The sequence below is a fragment of the Oncorhynchus mykiss genome, chromosome 18, assembly GCF_057628025.1.
Source record: "Oncorhynchus mykiss isolate SJ-2025 chromosome 18, ASM5762802v1, whole genome shotgun sequence".
Classification (NCBI taxonomy): Eukaryota; Metazoa; Chordata; class Actinopteri; order Salmoniformes; family Salmonidae; genus Oncorhynchus; species Oncorhynchus mykiss.
The window spans coordinates 57,935,484-57,951,792 of NC_143039.1; the positions used below are offsets into that span (position 1 = coordinate 57,935,484).

The window sequence follows — 16,309 nt, forward strand, 5'->3', positions numbered from 1 at the left end:
TCTGACTTAAAGATCACCGACGTCATGATTTGACATCATTTTTCCGAGTTCCCAGTTGTTTTTCACTCGGCATTATGGATACAGTGCAGTTATCAACATAAACTCAGATGACCTTTCTTTTTTTACGGAATATTCTGCACAACCCATTTCTCTAAGATTTAACTCCGCATCAATTTAACTCTGCGCCACTCAGGGCAGTCCTTTTAGCTATCTCGAGAGCAGTCTACGTTGAATTTTCAACTAACTTCAATGAATCGATTGGTGGATGCTTAGAATTTGGCCAATGACCTCGACCTTACAGTATTATTTTGACCAATCAGAGCTTTACAGTGAGTGATTTTGCCACGCCCTGATTCGTCAACCAGTAGTTTTGACAGAGGAGGAACACAGGAAAGGGGTTGCGTGTTGCAAGACAACATTGAGACAAAACTAGCTAGCTATGTTGTGATTGCGCTTTTATAAGTACAGTTCGTGGTTAAAGTCGTTTTTGTTCAATATGAAGATGTTTAATTGAGAGTTTTTCGGGAATCCATACTTGTTCGAACACTTCAAAAATGACAAGTAGCAGGAAAAGTGCGAAAAATGTAGGTAGCTAAGCAGTTTACTCTCAACTACACTTTTACAAAAACATATGTTCCAGCTAACTTTTTTGGGAAAGTTACCAACTTGCTTTCTTATGTCACATTTATATTCTTGAGCAAGCCAACGAAAATACTTTCCGGTAACGTGAGTTTTATTCAAGACTACTTTGTATTTTTGGCAAGTTTTTTAACTGGAAGAGTTGCACTGTGGCAATCAACATCATGTCGACAGCATCATCAGCAACCAATTCAACCCAACCGCAGCAAAAGAGGGTCAAGCGTAGCGGTGACGGCTCTCCAACCATCTCTCCAGCCGGCTGCAGCAACTGCAACACCACCACGATCCGGCTGCAGCCTATTCGTGCCACGGTGCCGTACCAGCTCTTGCGTGGAAGTCAGCACAGCCCAACCCGCCCCTGCTCCTCTTCATTCACAATCGCGAGCAATACAGGACCGACATCGACGTCCGGTTGCAACAGTCCTGGCAGTCCGACGCAGCTGCTACTCGCGAATCCGGTTGGAAACGGCTCGGTGGAGGGCAGGCTGGTCGCAAGGCAAAGACGATCGCCGCCGGACAGCAAGGGCTCACCTGAGCAGTGTCCGAACTCGCCTGTTTTCAAAGGTGCAGTAGTACCCGCTTGTCCATCATTTATTGCTTCCAAAGCTAAATATGCAATATGTTGCTATAATTAGCAAGCTAATTGGGTCAGATCGGGGGTCTCTGCTAGACGCATCAGCATCACTAGCACGCAAACATTATTTTTCTCAACATTGTGTGTTTATAAGCCTATCCAGATATAGTAACTAACATACCTTACTAACCCTGACAATGATGTAATTTATTGCGTATGAATGATTATGGACCCAGTAGCCAAATGTTGTCATGTTCAAATAATGAATTGGCATCGAGGGGATACTTCGAAAGCAGACGTGCATATTAACTGTTGTTTAATGTTCAAACAATTGCTTTGGGCTTTCGATGAATGGTCTCGGTGGCTATTATATTATTATGGTGATGATGCAGTTACTGTACCCCCAGGCCAGCGCGCGCCAGTTAGGCTAAATACGGGTTACATATCTAGAATACTGGCAACGGCAACCACATAGTGGACATGTTAAAATGGTTAACTAAATACCAATCATGATTAGTGTGACATAGTCATTTATTTAGGTATCTTGTCAAGTGTACGCTTGTTTGCCGGTGCTAAGGAATGGAAAGAATTACGTAGTCGAGGGAAGGTCGTTCGCTTATGACAACACTGAGGCCTAGCAGGAGCGAGTGCATTTCGAGACGTAAACACGATAATTATATTGCAAGTGCTGCTCCTGCTCGTTGCAAATACGTTTTTCTAAAGCTGCACTGTTATTCGACACCTTACAGGTGTGCAGGAGTGCAATGTACTATATTTGACAGATAAATACATCCATCTAAGAGGTGAAATGCTATTTTGGAGTGCTATTCTTTCCCAGCACTTATGATTGCATGGATCCTAGAAGAGGTAGAGACAGGGTATTCCAATGCATTTCTCTAGCTACCAGGTCCACAATATATGGTCTCTATTCACCCTCTTTCAAAATAGGAGACCCAAATATGACTACAGTACCCAGGTGTGCAATGCAAATTCTGCAGGTCTAGTAGTACTGTCTGCTGGTAGTACTACTGCTTTGACAGTGGGATACCATGACCCAGACCCCCTAGAAAGCCTTGACCCTTGACCTTACTCTGTGTCAAGCCAGAGATGATGAATGCAATATGGAGATGTTCTGCACATTTTAGGTGCAGGGCATTGGACAGTTGGCCCCATGACTTGGGTTGAATCCCATTCTGCCAAAACTAACCTCCAAAACTAGGTTTTGGCCTTTCTAGGGAGTTTTTCCTAGCCACCGTGCTTCTACACCTGCATTGCTTGCTGTTTGGAGTTTTAGGCTGGGTTTCTGTACAGCACTTTGAGATATCAGCTGATGTACGAAGGGCTATATAAATACATTTGATTTGATTGCAGCGCACAGAATGGAAAAGCCCCCCAAAATGAGCCGTCTTATCATACAATCTCATAGAAAGCACATGATATTCTAAAGGCTAGATTTCTCAGATGTAACTGTTTAGGATAGGTGTTCCATGTAACTGTGCAGCATGCACTAGTCTGTGCATAAATGTTGTTTGTTTGATAATGGGTGACAGGCAGGTCTGTTAGGAGACAGGCTATTCATTCCTTCCTGCTCACTCTGGTTGGTCGCTGCTGAAAGTGTTCAGGCCATGGTGACATATTCTGACGTTCCATCACATTACCTTTTAAAGTGGCAATATGTAACTTTTTGACTGACCAAATTCACATGGAAATGTGAGTTCTATAACTATCATTCTACTTGAAAGCAAGTCTAAGAAGCGGTAGATCTGTTCTATGTGCGTTATTTCTATGCCTCCCGTTAAGTTATGTTGTTGTGTCTGTTTTGTACATCAGCTTCAAACAGCTGAAACAACAATATTTTTGCTTATGGAAAATATACTTCACAGCTGTTTTAGATGGTACAATTATTTCCTACACTATACTAGCTTATTCTGTTACATAAACTGAAATGAAGCAAACTAGATGTTTACCAACCAGGAAATGGTGGAGCAATTACTGTATCGTGCAACTTTAAGCATGATGATGGTGATGTCATCTCTCAGAACCTTAGACTTGGTGAACCCCTGTAGAGTGATGGTCCCACAACAGTCTCATTCATTTTCATTCATCGTGACTCAAAAGGCCCTATTAACAAATCACCTTTAGCTGAAATCTAGCTTATATGAACCAGAAATAACAGGAAGGTGTTTAAAACCATCTGTTTGAAGTTGGCTAACACTCTGTCAGTTCTCTGTTGGAGTAGAGACAGGCCTAACTCACATTGCTACAGGGGCATTCTGTTGAGGCATTGATTTTGAGCGGGGGTGTTCTGCAGAGTACATCTGCTGCTTGCATTTCCATAGTATATTGAATCTGGGCTCATAACCCATTATGTATAGAACAATCAATACCTTGTTGTACAAAAGGAGGATTCGTGAGACGAGAAGTGGCGAAGCTGTAAAGTTGTGCCGTTATGGTTACAGGTCTTTAAGCATATTGCTTGTAAAGCAGGCTTATAGAGGACTGCAGGCTGGGAGTGATTTAGAATACTCTGGCATGAATGGCTTTAATGGTGAAAATGGAACCGTTTTATCTTCGGGGGGGGACAGATCACTTCCATATGTAACCTAGGCCTAAACCTGTGACATGTCAAGTTATGAACAATGGGACAGTGAATATGTTTACGTAGGTGTTATCTAATCTAATATACGTTCCTTTTGACACTTGAAGTCATTAACTACAAGGGATTTCTTTTGAACTCTCTCCAGGTATAACTTCAGAGAGAGAGAGAGTGTTGTAAACTACACTGAAAAGTGTGTGTGTGACGCATCAGTTAATTAGCCAGTCCACTATGCTCTCGTGAAGCTGTAAAACAAAGTTAAGGCAGCTTCCGGTAATAGGCTTGGCATTAAAGGAACACAACACCACAACAACCATCTACTTCCTGATGAAAGTATCCATACTGCAAATCTGTGAGCTACGTCCTATATTAAGCTAGTGCACTACTTTTGACCAGAGCCACAGGCTTCCAAAATGGCACCTAGTGCACTAGTTTTGGACAGCTCTATAGGAATCTGTCATGTAAAGAGCCTGTTCTGCTAGTGACATTCCTTGTGTGACCCTGTGCTGAACTGTCAGCCACACTTAATGAGAGAGCTATTATGACTGATTAATAGGTGACCTCATCACCTTGAACAGTGAACACAACCGGCCTCTCTTCCAAACTCCAATATTTTATCTTGCCTTTAAATAGTAAGTGGTTGAATGAATGAGTTAGTTGTGCAGATGGAGAGGGATTGTGTATCTTGTGTGAATGCTGTGCATTCAAACTCTGGCAACACAAAGACCACGGGTTAAATTCCTGCAGGGATCACTTGCACACACTCAAAATATATTCACACACTACTGCAGGTGGCTTTGGATAACAGTCTGCTAAGTGTCATGTATTTATATTATTATTAAACCCTTCGTAAATCTTTCAATGCTGTTCGGCTGCACAGTGAGAGTGATTTCATCTACACCATTATTTAAGAACTATAATTTTGAATCATCCCATACTTTTCTGTCACAACTGTCAAATAAGTGTCCCCTAGCCTTCTCCATGAAAGGTAAGCCTACATCTTGGCTAGAGATGCTTGTATCTGCGACCAGACACAAATGTTAGGCTATTTCAACTTATTCTTTCCATTGTTTACGTTTTGACATTTTGGTCTGGCTGGGAATCATTGAAATTGCCGGAAAGCATATGCACCCAGGGCATTGTTCCAAAGTGGGAATAAGGGTGTTTTTCTTTATATTTTGAGGGCATGATGATGGGCGCTCTCAATGTAGAGGCAGGAAGTTCTGTTTCCAAAATAGTAGTTTAGCTGAAGTTCTTATCCAGAGCCACCGATTTTATAGTTTGTTTGTATGTATTGGCTAGAGATCGGCAATCATTTCCAAGTATAATCAAAGCATTATTTCAAAAGTTATCTTGGCCAGTTTCATTGAATCATTCAATGTTTAGATTAGTAGTTGTTTTAGTCACATTATGTTAGTGGTTACATAATGTGAACCTGTGAATGGTCATGCTGTAGTCAATATGCTATTGTAATGGGGGCCATAACCATATTAGGGTTATTAAATGACCTGAGACTGATGGTTATTGCATGGTTTAGCTGTTGTTTCCGTCACATATGTAACCTAGGCCTGTGACGTTCCTGTTAGGATAGGTGTTCCATATGTAACCTAGGCCTAAACCTGTGACGTTCCTGTTAGGATAGGTGTTCCATATGTAACCTAGGCCTAAACCTGTGACGTTCCTGTTAGGATAGGTGTTCCATATGTAACCTAGGCCTAAACCTGTGACATGTTCCTGTTAGGATAGGTGTTCCATATGTAACCTAGGCCTAAACCTGTGACATGTTCCTGTTAGGATAGGTGTTCCATATGTAACCTAGGCCTAAACCTGTGACATGTTCCTGTTAGGATAGGTGTTCCATATGTAACCTAGGCCTAAACCTGTGACATGTTCCTGTTAGGATAGGTGTTCCATATGTAAGGCGTTCCGTCAAACATTGTTCTGTCTGGTGTGATGTGGGAGAGTTTCTCTGTCAGTCAACACCGTTCCTTTCTCTGTTTGTTCCCCTGGTAATTGCCATCGATCACCTTCATCTAAATCATTTTGTGTGTATTTGATACATAGTTGGTCCATGCCTCACCATTGTTCAGCAGTTTAGGATTAACTGGAAGGTTGCACTGTGCATTTATGTGTGTGTCAGGTAATGGTATGGGCATTTGTGTTAGCCTGTGGCCTGGGGAGAAAGTATGTTGGGCTTAGAACAGTCTTTGTAACTGTCATGGCTTCATTAGTTGTAGGCCCTGATTAGCACCCTGTTTTATTTTAAATTATTACTTATAGTAGGCCTATTTTATATAGTATCGTGTTCTACATTTTCCAGCACTGTTTAACTATTATTTTAAAACTGACTACAGGTTGGCCAAGCATGGGAACCAAACAGATTTGACTACGTTTCTTTCGTGAGAGCAGCATTCAGTCTGGTTGGCTCTCTTTCCTTCATTAAATTCTTTACTTCTAGGCCAAACCTTGTGAAACCTGACTGTAACCGTTGGGCTTTATTTTGATAAGATCCCCTGAAGACTCCAGCTTATATGTTTAGTCTTTATCTGACTAGTGCCATTGGTTTTCTAACCTTCCGCGTGACAGCGTGTCACACTGCCTAGCTTTGAAGGACATTTGCATATATATCCATTCCTTTACAGCCCCCCCCCCCACCCCCCCTTGTGCGTTAGGGATTTACCTACCGTTTTATCAGATATTATCAAAGTGCTGTTTGATTTTCTCGTTTCCTAATGTTGATATTAATGCTTGTATTGCCAACTATGACAAAATACAGGAAGTGTTTTAGACAACATGTATCTGTGACAGATGTTTTCAGTGCTCTAGGTTCTCTGGTAACATGTCTAAGTTCTGTATAGCGTTTTCTTCCCTATGCCATGTCACTTTTTGGAAAAGGTCAAACCTTGTTCTGAGCTGGACTGAAAGAACTCTCCTAAGGTTGTTGGTGCAGTTTGTTAGTCATTGACTGCCTACGTAACGCAAAGGCCTAGGCATGAGGAGGCACATACAAACTCATGTTTACACTAGAGGTCGACCGATTTATGATTTTTCAATACCGATTTATTGGAGGACCAAAAAAAGCCGATGCCGATTAATCGGCCAATTTTTATAAATGTATTTTTATTTATTTGTAATAATGACAATTACAACAATACTGAATTAACACTTATTTTAACTTAATATAATACATCAATAAAATCAATTTAGCCTCAAATAAATAATGAAACATGTTCAATTTGGTTTAAATAATGCAAAAACAAAGTGTTGGAGAAGAACATGAGAACATATGAAAGCTGGTGGTTCCTTTTAACATGAGTCTTCAATATTCCCAGGTAACAAGTTTTAGTTTGTAGTTATTATAGGACTATTTCTCTCTATACCATTTGTATTTCCTATACCTTTTGACTATTGGATGTTCTTTTAGGCACTTTAGTATTACCAGTGTAACAGTATAGCTTCCGTCCCTCTCCTTGCCCCTACCTGGGCTCGAACCAGCGTTACCCATTCAGAGCAAGGGGAATAACTACTCCAAGTCTCAGAGCGAGTGACTTTTGAAACGCTATTAGCGCGCACCTCGCTTACTAGCTAGCCATTTCATATCGATTACACCAGCCTAATCTCGGGAGTTGATGGGCTTGAAGTCATAAACAGGGCTGTGCTTGAAGCACAGGGAAGAACTGCTGGCAAAATGCACGAAAGTGCTGTTTGAATGAATGCTTACGAGCCTGCTGGTGCCTACCATCGCTCAGTCAGACTACTCTAACAAATCATAGACTTAATTATAACATAATAACACACACAAATATGAGCCTTAGGTCATTAATATGGTAGAATCCGGAAACTATCATCTCGAAAGCAAGACGTTTATTTTTTCAGTGAAATACGGAACCGTTCCGTATTTTATCTAAGGGGAGGCATCCATAAGTCTAAATATTCCTGTTACATTGCACAACCTTCAATGTTGTCATAATTACGTAAAATTCTGGCAAATTAGGCAGCCCAAACTGTTGCATAAACCCTGACTCTGCGTGCAATGAACGCAAGAGAAGTGACACAATTTCACCTGGATTTCTTTCAGCTAAATATGCAGGGTTAAAAATATATACTTCTGTGTATTGATTTTAAGAAAGGCATTGATGTTTATGGTTAGGTACACATTGGAGCAAGGACAGTCCTTTTTTCAGTCCTTTTTCGCACCGCATCGGTTATATGCAAAGCAGGACACGCTAGATAAACTAGTAATATCATCAACCATGTGTAGTTAACTAGTGATTATGATTGATTGTTTTCTATAAGATACGTTTTGGTAGCTAGCAACTTACCTTGACTTACTGCACTCACGTAACAGGCTGGCTCCTCGTGGAGTGTAATGAGAGGCAGGTGGTTAGAGCGTTGGACTAGTTAACTGTAAGGTTGCAAGATTGAATCCCCCGAGCTGACAATGTAAAAATCTGTCATTCTGGCCCTGAACAAGGCAGTTAAACCACTGTTCCTAGGTCGTCATTGAAAATAAGAACATGTTCTTAACTGACTTGCCTAGTTAAATAAAGATTAAATAAAGGTGTATAAAAAAATATAAAAAAATCGGCCTTAATGAATCATCCATTCCCTAGTTTATACACACACACACACACACACACACAAGGTGGAAACAACATCATTGCACGTGCTGCACTGACCATGCAGACTGAACGCAAGTGTCTCGTGGTCAAGAAACAACAAATTCGCTCCCTGAGTGACGGGGTGGGACGAGGTCTGTGTGGAAAGCGGCATGGAGAGAGAGCGGAGAGGGATGACTCAAGTAGGGGAGTAAACTATAAAAATGGACGTTACACACGGCATATCACATTTAACAAACCGTTATAGAAGGTAAAGTAAAAACGCAAACCGGTTCCTGCATTAATACCGGTGTATATAGTAAAATACGGTATACCACCCAGCCCTACCTACTAGGCCGTAGGAGAAGCTTGATCCGTTTTGAGCCCAGACCTGTTCCACCTAGCCTCATCATGAGCAATAATCTCCTGTGTGTCACATCCTAGTGTAACTTATCTAACCATTACAGACACAGCCGCCTGAGGCTGTAGAGCTGGTGTGAGGAAGACCTACACTCTTAGCACCCTTATTCTCTATCTAGAACCGGCTGTCCACATAGGAGAACCCTTTGAAGTAGTGTTGTCAAGATACCAACATTATTCTAATGTTAGACAAGTTTTCTTTGCTGTAAACATGCCTGTTGCACGCAGTACTCAGACTGCCCTGTGCTCGTATACCAGTGAGGAAATACACAATGTATCAAACTCTGCTCCAATGTATCAAAATGTAACAGAAGACTCATCCGGGACTGCATCTCCACTCACCATCACGGTTCAATTCTGATTTAAATAATTATATAGGAATAGGTATGCATGAGGAGTGGATGGAGAGAAGCAGGTGAGGGATGGAGGAATAGGTGTACAGGAGGACCAGAAGGAGAGAAGCAGGTGAGTGATGGAGGAATAGATGTACCTGAGGACTAGAAGGAGAGAAGCAGGTGAGTGATGGAGGAATAGATGTACCGGAGGACTAGAAGGAGAGAAGCAGGTGAGTGATGGAGGAATAGATGTACCGGAGGACTAGAAGGAGAGAAGCAGGTGCGTGATGGAGGAATAGATGTACCGGAGGACTAGAAGGAGAGAAGCAGGTGAGGGATGGAGAAATAGATGTACAGGAGGACTAGAAGGAGAGAAGCAGGTGAGGGATGGAGAAATAGATGTACAGGAGGACTAGAAGGAGAGAAGCAGGTGAGGGATGGAGAAATAGATGTACCGGAGGACTAGAAGGAGAGAAGCAGGTGCGTGATGGAGGAATAGATGTGCAGGAAGTGTATTCTGACTGGTTGCATCACTGCCTGGTACGGCAACTGCTCAGCCTCTGACCGCAAGGCACTACAGAGGGTCATGCGTACGGCCCAGTACATCACTGGAGCTAAGCTTCCTGCCATCCAGGACCTCTATTCCAGGCGGTGTCAGAGAAAGGCCCTAAGAATTTTCAATGACCCCAGCCACCCCAGTTATAGACTGTTCTCTCTACTACCGCATGGCAAGCGGTACCGGAGTGCCAAGTCAAGGACCAAAAGGCTTCTCAACAGTTTTTACCCCCAAGCCATAAGACTCCTGAACAGGTAATCAAATGGCTACCTGGACAATTTGCATTGTGTGCCTCCCCCTCACCCCCCAACCCCTCTTTTACACTGCTGCTACTCTCTGTTTATCATATATGCATAGTCACTTTAACTATACATTCATGTACATACTACCTCAATTAGCCCGACCAAACGGTGTCCCGCACATTGGCTACCCGGTCTATCTGCCTTGTGTCCTGCCAACCCTTCTTTTATGCTACTGCTACTCTTTGTTTATCATATATGCATAGTCACTTTAACCATACCTACATGTACATACTACCTCAATCAGCCTGACTAACCGGTGCCTGTATATAGCCTCGCTACGGTATATAGCCTCTATACTGTTAGTTTTCAGTCTTTTTACTGTTGTTTTTATTTCTTTACTTACCTATTGTTCACCTAATACCTTTTATTTATTTTTTATTGCACTGTTGGTTAGAGCCTGTAAGTAAGCATTTCTGTAAGGTTGTATGTATCCTGTTGTATTTGGCGCACGTGACAAATAAACATTGATTTGAATAGCAGATGAGAAGCAGGTGAGTGATAGCCGGTAGTGGATATAGCTGGCTGATTACAGCTGCCACGTGATTATGTGCATAAAAGTGAAGTGGACATTATTGGACCGGCACATGCAGTGCATTCGGACAGTATTCAGACCCCTTCCCTATCTCCACATTTACTTACGTTACAGCCTTATTCTAAAATGGATTAAATGCATTTTTTCCCTCATAAATCTACACACAATACCCCATAATGACAAAGCAACGTTGTTTTTGAAAATTTATAAAAAACAAATCTTAGTTACGTAAGTATTCAAACCCGTTGCTATAAGCCTCAACATTTTGCTCTGGTGCATCCTGTTTGCATTGATCATCCTTGATTTGTTTCTACAACGTGATTGGAGTCCACCTGTGGTAAATTCTATCGTCTGGACATGATTTGGAAAGGCACACACCTGTCTATATAAGGTCCCACAGTTGACAGTGGATGTCAGAGTGAAAACCAAGAACACAGTGGCCTCCATCATTCTTAAATTGAAGAAGTTTGGAATTAACCAAGACTCTTCCTAGAGTTGGCCAAACTGAGCAATCGGAGGATAGTGACCAAGAACCTAATGGTCACTCTGACAGAGCTCCAAGTTCCTCTGTGGAGATGGTTGTCCTTCTGGAAGGTTCTCCCATCTTTGCAGCACTCCACCAATCAGGCCTTTATGGTAGAGTGGCCAAAAGGAAGCCACTCCTCAGTAAAAGGCACATGACTTTGCCAAAAGGCACCTAAAGGACTCTCTGGTCTGATGAAACTGAAATTGAACTCTTTGGCCTGAATGCCAAACATTCTGGAGGAAACCTGGCATCATCTCTACGGGGGCAGCATCATGCTGTGGGGGAGTTCAGAGGCAGGGACGGGAAGACTAGTCAAGATAGAGGGAAAGATGAATGGAGAAAAGTACAGCGAGATCCTTTGATGAAAACCTGCTCAGGACCTCAGACTGTGGCACACAGCCAAGCAGGTGAAGCTTTGGGACACATCTCTGAATGTCCTTGAGTGGCCCAGCCAGAGCCCGGACTTGAACCCGATCGAACATCTCTGGAGAGAACTGAAAATTGCTGTGCTACAATGCTCCCCATCCAACCTGACAGAGCTTGAGAGAATCTGCAGAGAAGAATGGGAGAAACTCCCCAAATACAGGTGTGCCAAGCTTGTAGCGTCATACCTAAAAAGACTAGAGGGAGGGTGTAATCGCTGCCAAAGGTGCTTCAACAAAGTTCTGAGTTAAGGGTCTGAATACTTATGTAAATGTGCTATTTCAGTTTTTTGTATTTTTCTGTAAACCTGTTTTTTCCTTTTCATTATGGGGTATTGTGTGTAGATTGAGGGGAAAAACATTTTAATCCATTTTTAGGATAAGGCTGTAATGTAACAAAAGGTCTGAATACTTTCTGAATGCACTGTACAAGAGATTAGTTGCTGTTGCTTAAATTCTTTAACAATGTATGAACAACTGACTCCTTCATAAACATTTTATAAGAGGTGTCATCTGGTTGTTTTAGATCTGAGAAATTTGGTTGTATCATATGAAACGGTACTATAGTATTCTAAGATTTGGGTATAATAAAAACTGACTTTGCACACGGCTGAGTGGAGTTTCAAAATATTGCATGTGATATGGGTCTCTTGCGAAATGGATATTACTCGTCAATATTGTGATTTTTGAATGTGAGTTAGATACATTTTGCAGCCCTAGTGTTAAAATGCAACAATTCTAAAGCTTCCCAGTGCTTTTTGTGTTTAGTCTGAAAAAGACTTCAAGCCAGACATGCTGACTTAGCTTTCTGAGATGAAACACAAGCAGCATCTTTCAATAAGAGCTCAGCATATTATTTCCTCTTTCTTACTTCCTGTTCTTCTTCAGACCTCAGCTGTGTCAGGTCAGCAAACTGCTGCTTGACAGTGTGTCAGATCACAGTCAAGGCCTTATTGTTACTTCTCTCAGAATGTAGTAGTGTTTACCTGTAATCCAGTGGATTTGTCCCAGGTGACCCTGCCCAGTGCCTTTGTCAGTGGGCTTTGATCCCACTAAGGCCTACAGGGCTTGTCAGTCACCTCATGGGCAGGGTAAGGGGGCCCGCTGCCCTAAGTCCACCTAGTACACTCAAGGACACCACTGCTGTCCTAGGGTCTTTTGAAAAACGTCAAATGCTTCACTCAAATCCTGCGATCATAGCCATACATTGAGGTTTTGTAGCACAGGAAAAAAATATCAGCTTCAGCATAGATCAAGTCCTCCATAAATCAGAGGTGTTATGGTACACAGCACAAGTCTGTTTCATTTCATACCGGAATGTTGTTCAAACCTGGCCTGTTTGGTCAATTTTGCTAAATGCCTACTATATTAGCTAGCACCTTGTGAGTTGAAGCCTTTTGCTTTTGAAAATTCTAGCCCCATACAAGGCCACATGGTTAGGAGGGTGTAAATATTGTTGTTTCTATCTCACGCGTGCACTCACACTAGAGCGTGTTGCTAGAACAAACACACAACCCTTGACCCAGATCCTTGGGTATGTGTGATTTTTTTTTTTAATCAGGTTTTGCCTCACAGTGAGGGAGGACAGGCTGGGCTGCTCTCGGCTGCTCCAAGGGTAACCAAGTCAACCTGCAGTCTCTGAAAACAACACCATGACGTCTCAGTCTGCATCCTCACATATTGCCTCTAGAAAAGAGATTGTGGGGATTGCGTCTGACAGTACAGAATGTGAAGGTGGATTGGCATAGTAATCTGATCAGTTGTTAATAGATTATAAGCACAAAGTATTGGACTTGGTCAGGCAGAGCCTTCTGAGAGCCTCCTCAATTAAAATGTCTCTCCCCCCTCCCGTTCCAGTAGAGCGGTCCAAACCCCAGCAGCAGGTGCGTAACTCAGGAGAAATCCGGCGGACTTCCTCCCTGGGTACCATCACCGGCCCCTACCTCACTGGCCAGTGGCCTCGAGACCACCATGTGCACTACCCCTCATGCATGAAAGATAAATCCACTCAGGTAGGTGTCCCCTTACTTCCTCTCTCCTATATTTCATGTTTTATTGGGTCCCCCCCTGCTGAGATGAATGAATTAATGAATGTACACTATGCTTCGTGCATTAAAGAGAAATCCACTCCAGTTGGGGCCTCCTCACTTCCTGTCCCCCTACCCTTCATGTGTCACGCTTTGTTCGGTCGTCCTAGAGAGATGAGTGCAAGTGACATTTATTCAACAAGAAAGAACAAATGATATTCCAGCTAGAAGAAACTAGATGTATTTATGGCTCTGGTTTATTGATGGCTCTGGTTTATTGTTAGCTCTGGTTTATTGTTAGCTCTGGTTTATTGTTAGCTCTGGTTAGCTCTGGTTTATTGATAGCTCTGGTTAGCTCTGGTTTATTGTTAGCTCTGGTTTATTGATAGCTCTGGTTAGCTCTGGTTTATTGATAGCTCTGGTTAGCTCTGGTTTATTGTTAGCTCTGGTTTATTGTTAGCTCTGGTTAGCTCTGGTTTATTGATAGCTCTGGTTAGCTCTGGTTTATTGTTAGCTCTGGTTTATTGATAGCTCTGGTTAGCTCTGGTTTATTGATAGCTCTGGTTAGCTCTGGTTTATTGTTAGCTCTGGTTTATTGATAGCTCTGGTTAGCTCTGGTTTATTGATAGCTCTGGTTAGCTCTGGTTTATTGATAGCTCTGGTTTATTGATAGCTCTGGTTAGCTCTGGTTTATTGATAGCTCTGGTTAGCTCTGGTTTATTGATAGGTCTGGTTTATTGTTAGCTCTAGTTAATTGTTAGCTCTGGTTAGCTCTGGTTTATTGATAGCTCTGGTTAGCTCTGGTTTATTGATAGGTCTGGTTTATTGTTAGCTCTGGTTTATTGTTAGCTCTGGTTAGCTCTGGTTTATTGATAGCTCTGGTTTATTGTTTGCTCTGGTTTATTGTTTGTCTGGTTTATTGTTTGCTCTGGTTTATTGATAGCTCTGGTTAGCTCTGGTTTATTGATGGCTCTGGTTAGCTCTGGTTTATTGATAGCTCTGGTTAGCTCTGGTTTATTGATAGCTCTGGTTTATTGTTTGCTCTGGTTTATTGTTTGCTCTGGTTTATTGTTTGCTCTGGTTTATTGTTTGCTCTGGTTTATTGTTTGCTCTGGTTTATTGTTTGCTCTGGTTTATTGTTTGCTCTGGTTTATTGTTAGCTCTGGTTTATTGTTAGCTCTGGTTTATTGTTAGCTCTGGTTAGCTCTGGTTTATTGATAGCTCTGGTTAGCTCTGGTTAGCTCTGGTTTATTGTTAGCTCTGGTTTATTGTTAGCTCTGGTTTATTGATAGCTCTGGTTTATTGATAGCTCTGGTTTATTGTTAGCTCTAGTTTATTGTTAGCTCTAGTTTTATTGTTAGGTCTGGTTTATTGATGGCTCTGGTTTATTGTTAGCTCTGGTTTATTGTTAGCTCTGGTTTATTGTTAGCTCTGTTTTATTGTTAGCTCTGGTTTATTGATAGCTCTGGGTAGCTCTGGTTTATTGATAGCTCTGGTTTATTGATAGCTCTGGTTAGCTCTGGTTTATTGATAGCTCTGGTTAGCTCTGGTTTATTGATAGCTCTGGTTAGCTCTGGTTTATTGATAGCTCTGGTTAGCACTGGTTTATTGTTAGCTCTGGTTTATTGTTAGCTCTGGTTAGCTCTGGTTTGCTGATCTGCAAAGCATGCTTGTTTTGCACCAGTATACTGAGGTGAAGGACAGGTACTAATTGTACGTATATTGTCACAGCAAAATAATACTGCATCAACAGGATTCGAACATTTAGACCATAATGTTTCTTGATCTGTGGTTAGGCTATTAGCTGGCCGAGGAGAATTCTCAGCAACAAATGTGATCAAATGAAGTGGCTGAGTACTGCGCTGCATCACCATAGGGAAGTGGGCTCTTTCAAGTTACTGGTGGCAATCCAGATTGTACACTACTCAGTCACTGATTCACTTACCCACACAGATATGAGTTAGCCTCTGTTGCCCTCTTTCACAGGTCTACACACCCTGTTTCCGCCAGTCACTTTGACGTTTACCACCTACGCAGCTGCGGGCCTGTCTAGCCTTGCTATAGATTAACCAGCCTGGCTCTCTGTATTAAATGTCTGCTTTTTTGTATTGACCAAGTAGGCCCTAGGTGTCATGGAAGCACAAAGGTGTCATTGTGGAGAACATGTGAGCTCCTGTCTGTCTGAGTGACACATGGCTTCTGCTTGTCAGATGAAGTCAACTGTTTGTACAGAGCCATGTTGCTGCCAGTCCAGCTGCGGCTGGAATTTTCCCTTCCTCCTCCATGTCTTTCTCCTCCTCCTGCTTTTCTTTCTCCTTCTTCCCCTCCACCCTTTCCTCGTTCTATTCTGTAATTCTCAGCCATTGGGTCTGTGAACTGGAATTTCTTTCCTCCTCCCCCTCTTCTTCCTGGTCCTATTCTGTATAGTGATGTGACCTGCAACACCCACACCATCCTTCCAGGTTATGACAGACATGCCCAAACACATAGCACAAAGATTATACCGAGAGCAATAAGTAGAAGTATGTGGAAGATTGATTGTGCAGGCCTAGGTAGTGTACTGGGCCAGTTTCACTGACCTAGGTTAAACCTACTTCCCAACTGGACGAAAAGGCCTTTTAATGGACATTCTGCTTTCTGTGTTGAACATGATTGTACAGTGTCAGCCCAATATTCTGGATCCCTCAAACTGGTTGTTAAAGGGGTAGATTTGGCCTTTAGTTTATCCTTTCTGCTCTGGGTCTAGTGCAGTCAGTGGTGGAACAAGTAACCAATTGTCATA

The 16,309-nt window shown here is 42.2% G+C and overlaps 1 protein-coding gene across 6 annotated transcripts in view; it reads left to right on the top strand.

Annotated features, from left to right (window-relative positions):
• The first annotated feature begins 34 nt into the window (after nucleotides 1-34).
• LOC110496437 (glucocorticoid-induced transcript 1 protein) overlaps nucleotides 35-16,309 on the top strand; it is a 38,857-nt gene continuing 22,582 nt past the window's right edge. For 2 of the 6 annotated variants that reach the window (XM_021572341.3, XM_021572344.3), the window contains exons 1-2: nucleotides 367-1,203; nucleotides 13,358-13,512. In XM_021572341.3, coding sequence (XP_021428016.1) covers nucleotides 804-1,203; nucleotides 13,358-13,512 — 555 coding nt within the window. In that variant the 5' untranslated portion in view covers nucleotides 367-803. Of the gene's footprint in view, nucleotides 1,204-13,357; nucleotides 13,513-16,309 lie in introns of all 6 variants that reach the window. The other 4 variants (XM_021572343.3, XM_090208869.1, XM_021572342.3 and 1 more) reach the window with 3 other exon arrangements.